The sequence below is a fragment of the Clytia hemisphaerica genome, unplaced genomic scaffold (assembly GCF_902728285.1).
Source record: "Clytia hemisphaerica strain Z4C2 unplaced genomic scaffold, Clytia hemisphaerica genome assembly, whole genome shotgun sequence".
NCBI lineage: Eukaryota > Metazoa > Cnidaria > Hydrozoa > Leptothecata > Clytiidae > Clytia > Clytia hemisphaerica.
Genome location: NW_027103300.1, coordinates 975,218 through 987,780, shown reverse-complemented (window position 1 = coordinate 987,780; position 12,563 = coordinate 975,218). Strand labels below are relative to the sequence as shown.

At 36.3% G+C, this 12,563-nt stretch overlaps 1 protein-coding gene across 1 annotated transcript; it reads right to left on the bottom strand.

Annotated features, from left to right (window-relative positions):
- Positions 1–10,011: 10,011 nt before the first annotated feature.
- On the bottom strand, positions 10,012–10,660 carry LOC136810860 (acidic mammalian chitinase-like). The gene is made up of 2 exons (XM_067067453.1): positions 10,568–10,660; positions 10,012–10,277 (listed from the first exon to the last, which is right to left on the bottom strand). Exons 1-2 carry the CDS (start codon positions 10,632–10,634, stop codon positions 10,021–10,023), a joined length of 324 nt encoding a protein of 107 aa, XP_066923554.1. The 5' UTR covers positions 10,635–10,660; the 3' UTR covers positions 10,012–10,020.
- Between the last annotated feature and the right edge of the window lie 1,903 nt (positions 10,661–12,563).

Sequence of the window (12,563 nt, the reverse complement as noted above, 5' to 3'; positions counted from 1 at the left end):
CCCGTTTGAAAAACAATGCCCCTGGAGAAACTGGGATAACCTCTCAAATGTTCAAATCGATAGTAGAGGACCCAGAAACTTTTACACTATTGAGAAATATTGTTACTGAGCTTTGGAACACTGAAAATCCCCCATCTGAATGGGATATCGGACTACTTAAAATATTACCAAAGAAAGGTGACCTGAGTAAGCCTGGTAATTATCGCGGTATTATGTTGCTCGAGGTATCCTATAAAATCGTAGCTATTATCATTCATGAACGACTTCAACCAATCGTTAATTCAATTGACCACGAATCACAATGCGGTTTCCGTCCCGGAAGAGGATGTCAAGATGCAATATTCACAGTCAAACTTGCTATGAAAAAAAGGCGTGAACACAACTCCGAAACATGGATCTTATTCTTAGACTTAGTGAAAGCCTTTGACCGGGTTCCTAGAGAACTTTTATGGGGGATACTTGAAAAATTTTGTGTACCTCTCAAAATTAATTGTCAGAATTTTAAAATCGCTTCATCAAAATTTCAAAGTGAACTTTGAAGTAGATAATGTTTCTCACTCTATTAACTGTACCATTGGTGTTAAGCAAGGGGACATTTTAGGTCCCGTGCTATTCGTTATGTATATTGCAGCCATTATGATCACATGGCGTAAGCGTTATGATCGACCCTTGTGCATCTTTCGTACAAAAAATGACTTTCGCATGACCGGTAGGAGATACAATGCCAAAGGGACTGATTTTGCCGTACCAGATTCAAAATATGCAGATGACACTGCCGCTTTATTTACGTCGAGACAAGACGTAGAAATTTACATCCCTTCTCTATTTAATCACTTCTTATCCTTTTGGATATAAGTTTGGAGATGGAAAATTTATCCCTGTCACAGATAGTTTTTGCTACCTCGGCTCGTTCTTATCGAGAGACACAGATGACGAGATTGATGTTGTATCAAGATTAAATCGTGGAAGTAATGCTTTCGGCGCCCTTAGATCGTGTATTTTTGCTAATTCTCGTGTCTCACCAAAAGTTAAGGCAGTCGTATATGAGACTCTTATTCTTTCTATTGTTTTATACAGCTCGGAAACGTGGAGTCTTACCGAAAGATTTTTTGATTTATTGAGATTATTTCATCGTAGATGCGTACGAGCAATGTCTCGCGTAAACCTGTTACATGTTCGAAAACACAGAATATCTACCGAAAGTTTACTTGAGAGACTTGGTTTAAAATCTATTGATTGTTATATCACTCGACGCCAATTGGCATGGGCTGGCCATGTTGCAAGAATGAGCTTTGATCGTTTGCCACGCAAAATGCTTTCTTGTTGGGTTGTATCTAAACGTCCAAAAGGTTCCCCAAAATTTACATATGGAAGGGGTCTGTTTAAATCTTTGAAAAGGCTAATGTTCCCAATGATAATTGGTTTGATCTGGCTAATGATAAATTATGGTGGAATTGTATGCTTTGTGATCTGGACTTCTAATCTTTCTGGTATATAATGGTATTCTTTTTTTTTTATTTGTCAACCATAGCGCAATGATTTCCTAGGGATTATATATACCTATGTTTTTTTATATATTTTTCTAGGCCGATTCCCACTGCATGGGACGGATTACTCTCTCTAAAATGAAAGAAATTTGTCCAAAAAAGGGCAAAACCACGAAAATTAAAAACCGCGAAATGCAATTTTTCGGATATTTTTTCGACCGCGGAAATTAGTTCCCGCGAAAATTAGTTCCAATATGGTACTCAACATATGAATATTCTCCATCTCCATTAGGCACCACCGTTTTAAAATTATCAACTCTAAAAATGTGAGGGTCGTCTGCAATAGACAAGAGTCCAAAGAGTGCGTTAGCAAAGAAACAGAAGGTATTTCAAAGAAATGCCGTGGAAAGTTTCTTTTGCTCAGTAGATTGCTTTACTCAATCACCGTTGAAAAGCTCAAAAAAGTTAATACACGAAGTCAAACTCGTTTTTTCTGAACGTTTACTCACCCGATCCAATTTGACAAATGGCAGCCCTTTTGTATTGAGATTCCGTACATTTGACGAATCTGAAAAAGTTGTTACCACTTTTTTGGAAGCGAGTGCAATCGTTTTCTTGTTTGTTGTTCTTGAAGGTGATGAAGTTACGTGCACGGCCTTTAAGGGAGAGAAATGGAGTGTGAATTAATAAGGTTGTATATGAGTATTGAAACATTGGGTAGGTGTGTTAGTTAGGAGTGGCGCTCTCCCCTACCATCAGATAGACAGCTAGAGAAAAGGGTGGTTAGGTGTTAGTTAGGAGTGGTGCCCTCCCCTACCATCGGGTAGACAGCTAGAGAAACAACTTTCAAGGCAACCTTCAAGTCACCCTCGACTGCGATTTCAAAACTTACTTAACTTTCTTACTCAATTAAAGAAAAATATAGTATATATGAATGTAGTGCAGTGGTTAAGTATCTGGCTACGGCAGATACAACCCTCACCTAATCATACCCAAGACTTCGTATTAAATACAAAGATGGTACTTGATGCCTCTCTACTTGATGCTCAGCAATTTAGAAAGTGATCCAGGGAGAATGAACGGCGCCCCCCTCTACCTTCGGGTGGATATCTATCCAAAGAAGGCTGCGGTGGCAGACTTACTTACTTAAAGGTTTTGTTTCTAAATAAGAGTGATATCGTTTGCTTATTCATCACTTTTAATTCACAAGGTCTTTCACATTGGATTGATAAGGATGTGGAGCAAGATTAGCACAGAAAGAAGAAAAGAGAAGCACTTTTTTGCTTGTGTCAGCATAATATAACAACAGGCAGACACTGTCCTGATATGAAATATGTGTTTTTTTTATAAAACCTTTTAAGAAAAGTCCTCATGAAAAACGCTTTTTTAAAGACTTACCATCAGCCCATACAATAACACCATCTCCGCCAAATCATTTGCTCCAAGCCACGCCTTCCGCCCTTTCAAGAAGCGGAATAATAATAATAGTCAGGCAGCTGAGGTCACATAAAAAAGTGCAGTAGCTGCAAAGTTTGAGAACAAACTTTAAACAGTTGTTTTCAATAGATACGACCTTTCTGAACACAAAATCATCAACCGGACAATTTGAAAATAATTACCGGACGCGTCCAAAAATATTTTCGTATTTGATGACGTCAAAATTAAAATTTTTATGAAAAAAAGCATAGACATATTATCGACGCGTTTTTTGACGTAGATTAAGAAAAAGGTCAGTTATGTCTAAAAATTTGATAATAAAAAGTTACAAGCTTCCGAAGTTTTGATGACGTCATATTTACACTTTCTTTAGGATCGATTTTCTCGAGTTAGGTTGAGAAATCATAAATATCCACTTAAAAGTCTTCTATATCGATTTTTGAGAGCTTTCGAATGACGGTCTTAGATTTCAATTTTGATAAGTTTGAATTTTTGATTTTTTTTCGTGTCGGACAGGTAAAATTGACGTTACGGACATAAGGAAAAGCGTTCTTACTTTTTATAGCAAAATTTTCAGATATGGTTACTGACCATTTTCTTAATCTACGTTAAAAAACGCTTCGATCGGTATATAATATGTCTATGTTGGTTCTCAAAATTATTTCAGTTAGCCTATGGGCACGCATGAGGTCATCAGGTACTAAAATATTACCGGACACGTCCGGTAAGTAATTTCAACAACTCCGGTTGATGGTTTCTAGATATTTAGGTTGTATATTTTCAGTTAAAAGTGGTTTGGGATTGTTCGCACCCCGTCCAATTTTTTTGTGACCTCAGCTGGCTGTCTATAAATACTGTATTTCTAAAATTCTAAAGAAACAGAAGACCTAGACATGTTTTACGAGACTTTTGTAAAGTTTATTCAAATTAAATAAATAGATATAGAAATAGGTTCAATGGAAACTTGAATAGCCGTCCTTTATTGGGGGTGGGTTTGTACTTTTACAGTGTGACGGGGGATTGGCCATTTTTAAGTATGGTATTACGGGATTTGACGAAAAAAAAGAAGGGAAAACGGTATTTTAAAATTAGACGGTGACAGTATTTGGCCTTATTTTTTTTGTCACTAGCCGGTATTTGAACTTGTACAAACCAGTGTGACGGTGTTATTATTTTTTTCAATTTTCGGGATTCCGGGATTCAGCAAAAATTTAGAAGTGAAAACGGTATTTCGGACCCCTACAAACCCACCCCCTTTATTTGCAAGATGTGATTTTCAGCAGTTTTCTAACATTTTTGTGGAAATTCCATGCAGTCCAATTGAGGCTAAGAAGGGAACAACTAAACTAGGAACTAAACCTTGAAAAAAAAATTTTTTCCTTCCAACCTTTTTAAGTCCAGCCTGGTCCATTTGTTATGAAAGGGTTGTGCTCCATATATTTTTTTCAAGATTTACAGAATAGCACAAAGAAGTATGAAATCTATATATTGCATCAAATTGTCTCTTGAAAATTGTAATTTAAACAAATTAGATAAACTAATCCGTCTCAGCGAAGTATATAAAGATACTTTTTCGTCTTGAAAGTTTGCATAATTCAACAAAATTTCAAAAATATGTGCTAATTTGCTGTTTAAAATCCATTCTCCATCTCAGATGAAAAACCTTGCTTTGACCACTGTAAATAATTGTCCTCTGATTACACAAAATGTTATGCATTTTAAATGGGATGGATAAAAGAATAAAAAAGTTACAGCTTTAAATGCTTTTAGCTTTTTTACGGCTGCGATTAGATAATTCTTTAATTCAAGCTGGTGTGTAAATATGCTTTACTCTTCCTCACCTCAGGTCACAACGTTCGACAATGTGTTGATGTGAACATGGATAAAATCATTGTCATACTAAATGAGTTTATGAAAAATGTCTGTAACGCTAGCCCAGTAACATATTAAGGTTTCTAAAATTTGAACGCCGCGGCTGGAAAACCTATCCTCCTTCGATACAAAAAGTCTCGCGCTAAGTTTGACAAGCGTAGAAATTCGGATTAGAGAAGACTCTACACTGCTATTTGTAAACGAAAAAAGTTCTGACGTCAATTTCATGAAAAAGTACTGCGACGTCACAAAGTTTTAAATAAAAAGGTGTGGCATTTTTGTTGCACGATTTCGAACTATTTTATATCAACGAACGCAAAAAATCCAACATTGTTGTTTGATGATTAAACTTCGTCTAACATTATTTAAAAAGGTTTCAATGTTGGTTGCATTGCATATGCACCGGTCTTAAGCTGTCCGCATGTGAAGCCAACAAACGGGAAAACCTTCAGTGCTCGATCGCAAAGCGCGAGCCTCATCTTCACAACTAAGGCTTTTTCTTTTCCTAGAAGCAACCCTCTCACCACCTCAGATACCTTTGGGCGTCTGCAACGACGGGTACCCTCGATAATTTTGACAGGGTCACTATGGCATTTCATTGAACACAAACTTCCGTTATCTTAAAAAGACATATCATCGAGGCTTACAGACACAAAATTTTGACTAATATAGAAAGTTTAGAAGTATAATTTTTATTACTCTATTCGGCATTTTAAGCCAAAACGATGTCAGGAATTAACCCACATTATAGTATTTTAAAGGCTTTTGATGTGCAAGCAAAACCGTTAACCGGCGTTTGCGACGACGGGAACCGTCTAGTTAGAAACTATTTTCTTTATTGAAATCAATTTTGAAAACGAAAGTACTTTGAATTGTCATTCCAACCATCAAAATGACGGCTTAACGGCTTACCAACCCTTTTCAGGCAAAAAATCCGGCTTAAGGGTCGGTTTAGGTTCAGGCTTAAATTAAATCCGGCTTAACTAAAAAATGGGCGTTTGGGTGGTAGAGAGGCGTTAACTCACTTTTTTTTTTCAAATTGAACAAGTCCCAAAACGAAAGTGGTGATTTCAAACGAATTGGGCGTTGTCTAAAATAGGCGTGGCCCCTTTATTAGAAACTATTTTCTTTATTGAAATCAATTTTGAAAACGAAAGTACTTTGAATTGTCATTCCAACCATCAAAATGACGGCTTAACGGCTTACCAACCCTTTTCAGGCAAAAAATCCGGCTTAAGGCTCGGTTTAGGTTCAGGCTTAAATTAAATCCGGCTTAACTAAAAAATGGGCGTTTGGGTGGTAGAGAGGCGTTAACTCACTTTTTTTTTCAAATTGAACAAGTCCCAAAACGAAAGTGGTGATTTCAAACGAATTGGGCGTTGTCTAAAATAGGCGTGGCCCCTTTATTAGAAACTATTTTCTTTATTGAAATCAATTTTGAAAACGAAAGTACTTTGAATTGTCATTCCAACCATCAAAATGACGGCTTAACGGCTTACCAACCCTTTTCAGGCAAAAAATCCGGCTTAAGGCTCGGTTTAGGTTCAGGCTTAAATTAAATCCGGCTTAACTAAAAAATGGGCGTTTGGGTGGTAGAGAGGCGTTAACTCACTTTTTTTTTTTCAAATTGAGCAAGTCCCAAAACGAAAGTGGTAATTTCAACCGAATTGGGCGTTGTCTAAAATAGGCGTGGCCCCTTTATTAGAAACTATTTTCTTTATTGAAGGTTTAGCATACGGATATAATTCCATTGACGGTTCAGGCCCAGAGGGGTAAATTAACTTTAAAAAATGAACAAAAATTTTCAAAGTTTGAAATCGAAAGTGTTTACTAAATTTTTTTATCTCCAAAATGTGACGGCTTTACGGCTTATAAGCTCTTTCAAGCAAATTATACGGCTTAACCCTCGGTTTAGCATACGGATATAATTCCATTGACGGTTTAAGTCCATTGTGAGGCGTGAATTTGGCCTTGTACCAGCTATCTTAAAAAGGTTCAAACAATGAAATGAGAGTCATCTTTTTTAAAAGTTACTTTTTATTTACAATATTTACAGAAAATTTTACTTCAGTTCCTTCTTCAACTTCAATCGTTGCCTTTATGTTGATATTATGTTGTTTTCTTGGCGGAGTTTTGTTTGTTTCGGCTTTTTCTTCTTTGTCGTCATCGCTGATTTCGATAACTTCTTTGATGGGTTTTTGTTGTGAGTTTCGCTGTTCCTCAATAGCTGGTAAAAAAAGAAGAAGAATAGACAAGAATTTTTCATATGAAGCTCTGAAAATAATCTTCGTCTTGTTATTAAATGGCTGATTTTTGCTATCCCCTCTTTTAAGTTTTATCATAAAATTATCAAATTGAATGGAGGTTTAATTGTTAAAAATGGATAAAACTCACCTCTTAATTGATCCACAAGCGTGCCTTGTGAAAAGCATAGCACGTCTCTTTCGAAAAGTGCTGAAATGGCACGTTGATGTTAACTATTTGACATATTGCTGGTTATTCTATTGGTGATATTCTTGCTGTTTGATAATCTGGGCGTTGTATTTATAGTCCAGATTAGACAATACCTATTACAATCTACTATACAAAACTATTGTTCCTATAGTGACAAATTAATGGCCATACCACTGCCTTATCGATTCCCCTAACACCAACCCACAGCTTAACCCACGGCTTATCTCACGGCTAAGCCGTTCACTTTTTATAAGAAATCAAAATTTCAAACAGAAATTTGAAACGGAAAAAATTTCTTCAATCAGCGCAAAGCAAAGTAGAGTCTAAAATGTGTTTCAATTATTTGGACATTTAAAGTTAGTGGTTCAAATAGAAAATATTCAAAAACTTGGAATTTTTTTCATGAGAATTATTTTAAACACGATTTTCCTAGAAAAAATTGGTTCTAGTTTCACCTCAAATTCGCATAAAATTTTAGAATCAATATACAATACTTTGAAATTTACGATGATAAAAATGTTGTTTGTGAATCTCCTCTTTCAATTCTGCGGTAGTCTAAAACATGAGATAAAGAATGCATATATCCAATAATACCAGCGTAGCTAACTTCCCAGCGGGTTTTAAGGTATTCGATGAAATCTGATATAGCGGTCACGTTTCCCAAGCAAAAATCTACTACTGTAAACGGGACATCCCAGCTCGCACAGCAATCTTGACAGCAAAATTTGAGGAATTTCAAGACACGGCAACTAATCTGGCTTGCTTGGTTAAAGCTCTTCATTCCTCCGCCAGGGCTGCAGAGCCAGAGCTTGAACATCTTATCAAATTTACAGTCTTTCGAAAACATTGGCATATTGTTTGTTCTACTTCTCTTAGATTTATTTGGTTTTTCACTCCGTGTCGAAAGTTCTGGCAAAACAACTTTTGGGTCAGGTCTCGTTTCGAAAAAGTAGTACCATCCATGCCTGGTAAAAACGTGTTTACGGCACCCTCTTTTTGTTGTAAAAGAAAAACTGTCACAATTTGGAACTGGGCAATAAAAAAGTCCATCCAAATCTTCTTTGAGGTGTAGCCTTTTTGCTTTCGAACTGGCCCCGACGGCATTCTTCCATATCTTTTTAGAAAATAATTTTCCTGGCATTAATTGTCCACTTACTTTGCTATAGGCGATTGTCCTTCTCTGTCATCCTGGACATGTCAAGTTTTTTCTACTTTCTTGCACATTTTTTGTTCGTCCTGTGTGATCCTTTTTGTTACTAGGCATTTTATAGTGAAAAGTTGACCGAAAAAAGGCGAAATTGCACGAAAATATGGTAATTTTTCCTTTGTTAGGGAAACAAAATTGGGAGTAATCAACAAATGTTATGCTTGAAAATTGAGAGCACTATGTCACGTTCCTATACATCAAAGTTATGTAATCATCAAAAGTTATGGAAAGCACGCTAATTGTAGAACTCAATCTTACAAGAATTTTTCTGTGTGCAAACTCGTTAAAAAAATTGTAGAAAAAAGCATTCCTATCTGAAGTCTGTAATTTTGTCATCAAAACAAAAAGCGTTCTGGAAACTATAAATCATTACCCTTGATAATTATATTTAAAAAAGGAACTGACTGGGTCATCCCATGAGGATCACTGAGTGTCATTTGACTCTCTTAATCAAGATACCTATTCAGAACAATGTGTTCCCTTTTCTTCAATCATAATGAATCACTGTGTTCCTTTCAATGTTGAAAACAATAGATTGCTAAATATTTTCAAAAGGTATCGTGAGTACCGAAAAAATTGTTCCCAAAAGTATAAATGGTAACCTCTAATTATTTCAAACTTAAATTAAAGAGACCTTCCTCAAGGGAAAAAGGAACTCTTTTATTCGAAAACGTATATAATTACCCTTTATTTATTTTCACTGATTTAAAAAATAGCGAGAAGGAAGGTTCCTTCGTTTAACCTGAGATGAAAATTGTTATAAATTGTTAAGGAATATTAAAGTGGTATCGAAAAGTGTTGGAATTAGATTTTTTTTCACTAGGCAGGGTACAATTCTTCTTAATTGCATGTACAGTGACTTTTGTATTTCATTCCATTGTCACCTTGGTTACACCAAGCATCAAAGCCGGAAATGCTGGAATACGGAGGAATAGCTTTACATTTACCAGAGACTTTGGGTGGTGAGCGGGTGGTAGTTGTCGCGGGAGATTTAGTAGCTGTGGTTGATTTGGGTGGTTGAGGGGTGCGGGGTGGTGGAGAGCCACAAGCATTTTTATTGGTACAAGCGTAAGCCACATTTCCACCAAGAGCCGCTGCTTTAGCTGCATTCATCAAAGGGTATTTGCCTTGTCTACAAAATTTGCCACTGAAATCATCAAGATCCAAAGCCCAGAACATGTATCCTTTGAGGTTATGTTTCTTCATCACATTCTGAATTTTGTAAACAATACTTTGTTGATCATCATATCCTACCCATTGATCACCAGAGCTTCCATAAGGTGCTTTGACTGGACTGCTCTCTGTACAAACATGGTTCTGGAAATTCATATTGCAAATTTCATTATACGCCAAGAATCCTTTTTCACGAGTGTGTGGTCCTGTACTCCCAATGGTGGCAGGTGTTCCAGGGTTTATTTGCCAATTATTCTTCAATGTGAAGCTACGACCATAAGAAGCAAGACCAAGGACCAATTTATCTGGAGATGCACCTTGGTCAAGCCATTGTTTAACAGTGTAATGGATATTCTCTGGTCTAGCGTTCTCATCAGTGTTGGTATGGTGTCAAAGTCTGTTATCCCAAGAACCATATAAATCATATGTCATCAGGTTGATGAAATCTAAGGATCGTGATATTTCAGCGACTTCATAGTTGTTATAAACAGCGTTAGCAGCTGCTTTGACGGCAGCAGTGACCAACAAACCTTCTCGGTGATAAGCATCAGCCAGTTCTTTGCAAAGTGAACTGAATCGTTGGCGATCTCCAGCTGGTGATCCTCTAGCTGCTGGAAATTTCCAATCAATGTCCAAACCATCGAATCCTAAACGAAAGAAAAATCGGTGTTTAGCTTAGAAAAGTTAAAAGCATAGCGCCTTTCTTTAGAGTTCTTATGGGGGAAATATGGTTTTTAAAGTATACGCTTTTTCTCAGATGTATATACATGTTATATACAGGTTATATACAGATACACAGATATATGTATATACAGGTTATCAGCTGTTTTATATTTTCAAGAACTTTACTAAGATGAAATTCTGAATTGCTTTCATTTGCTGTATGCAACATTGGCAGAAATTACAAATTCGGGAGTTTTGAGAAAGCGCTACTTACCATACTGTTTGATATATCTAAGAGAGTTGGTGACGAATCTATCTCTGTTAGCTTTGGTTGAGACCATCTGCTTGAAACCCTCTGAACCATGAGTCCAACCGCCGATTTTCGCCGGAAAAACGGTATTACTTGAATTTCTCGAGCTGTACTTTATATTTTTTAATGAAATTTTGCGCAATGATGCAAAATGTCAATACCTAAAATGTGACGGAGCCTGATTTTCGAAAAACATATTTTTCCGGCCGAAAATGCCGGAAATATGCCGGAAAAACCGGTTTTTAGGCATTTTCTTGAGATTTCATCATTAGTTTTTTCTGATTTTTTGCACATAGATGCGTAATAGCAATGCCCAAAACATGGCCGAGTTCGATTTTTGAGAAAAATTCTTTTCTGTCCGAAAATGCCAGAAATATACCGGAAATCGCCGTTTTTGCAGATTTTCATTGGACTTTTTCCTATTATTTCTTTGTTTTTTCACGAAAAATCATTATTGATAACAATGCCAACCATCAAGTATGGTTCAATTGTCAATAAAACTGATTTTTGATGCCGGGACTTTCTAAAAATCGCCGGAACAGCCGAATATCGCCGGAAAAACGATTTTTCTTGAATTTCTCGAGCTCTACTTTATATTTTTTCACGAAATTTTGCACACTGATGCAAAATGGCAATTCCTAAATTGTGACGGAGCCTGATTTCCGAAGAAAAAAATTTCGGCCAAAAATGCCGATAATATGCCGTCAAAACCGGTTTGTTGCCATTTTCTTGAGATTTCATTAATCGTATATCCCGATTTTTGCATCTTTATGTGTATCAGCAATCCGTAAGTGTGGCCGATTCGGATTTTTGAGAATCATGTTTTTCCGGCCGAAAATGTCGGAAGTATGCCGGAAATTGCCTGATTTGCAGATTTGAATTGGACTTTTTCCATATATTTCTTTATTTTTTCACTTAAAAAAATTATTGATAACAATGCCACCATCAAGCATGATTCAATTGTCAATAAAACTTTAGCAATTTTCCAACCGGAACTTTCTATTTCTTTTTTCCCAAAACCCTCCCCGGGTTCAATCAATGATGAAATTTAATGCATTTTCGCTAACCGCTATATTTTCTTAATGATTGTTTTTCTCCTTATTGCTATATAAGTTTCATCATCAGGTAGGTCCATTCAGCATGTTGCTTGTTTAAATCTTGCATTTCTTTGTAAAGTGCTGATTGATCATTCCATTCATAAGGTGCGATTGTGTATCCATTGCCAGACGAAACGACTTTGCCGAACGAGAAAATCAAGTGTGTACATAGTCCATCTTGGTAATCTCTGGATAATTTATATGTGGCAAGTCCAGATCGATATTGAGACCAGTTGGTGTAGTAGCAAACACGAACATATGCTTGAGTTGCCATCACAAATGCAAAGAGAAGTGAGATTTTAAGTATGGTCGTCATTTTGGTTGACGATGTTTTTCTTGCTTGGTGCTTTGTTGCCGAGAGTCTTTTCAAAAGCTTTAGTAACGCTTAGGATTTCGTGTTTTACAACAAATCCTACCGTATACTAATGAATTTAAAAAAGATGCTTGTTGTTGCTTCTTGCTGTTGCTTGAAGATGCTTTCTGATAAATTCGGCAAAACTCATCCCTTTTATACTTTTTAGTGATCTAACTATATGACTGTTCGGTCCAAACGGAATGTTGTGAAATTCTTTTGATGCTTTACAATTGCATTACGTTTATGCGTTGATATCGGAATGAAAAGTTTGTCTGGACTTTTGGATCTATGATCCTCCTTAGGGGTGACGTCGAAATATTGCGGTTTTAAAACGTCAAATGTGTGATTTAGTTATTGATCTATAAGAACAGTCCAAGGAAAACTTTTTCTCTGTTGTTTCTATGCCATATGATATTTTAAATGGCAGAATAAAGTCACTGAAACATTTTAAAAATTCATTTATTCGAAAAAAAGAATCTATCAAGGCATTTATTTTCGAAAAAAAATA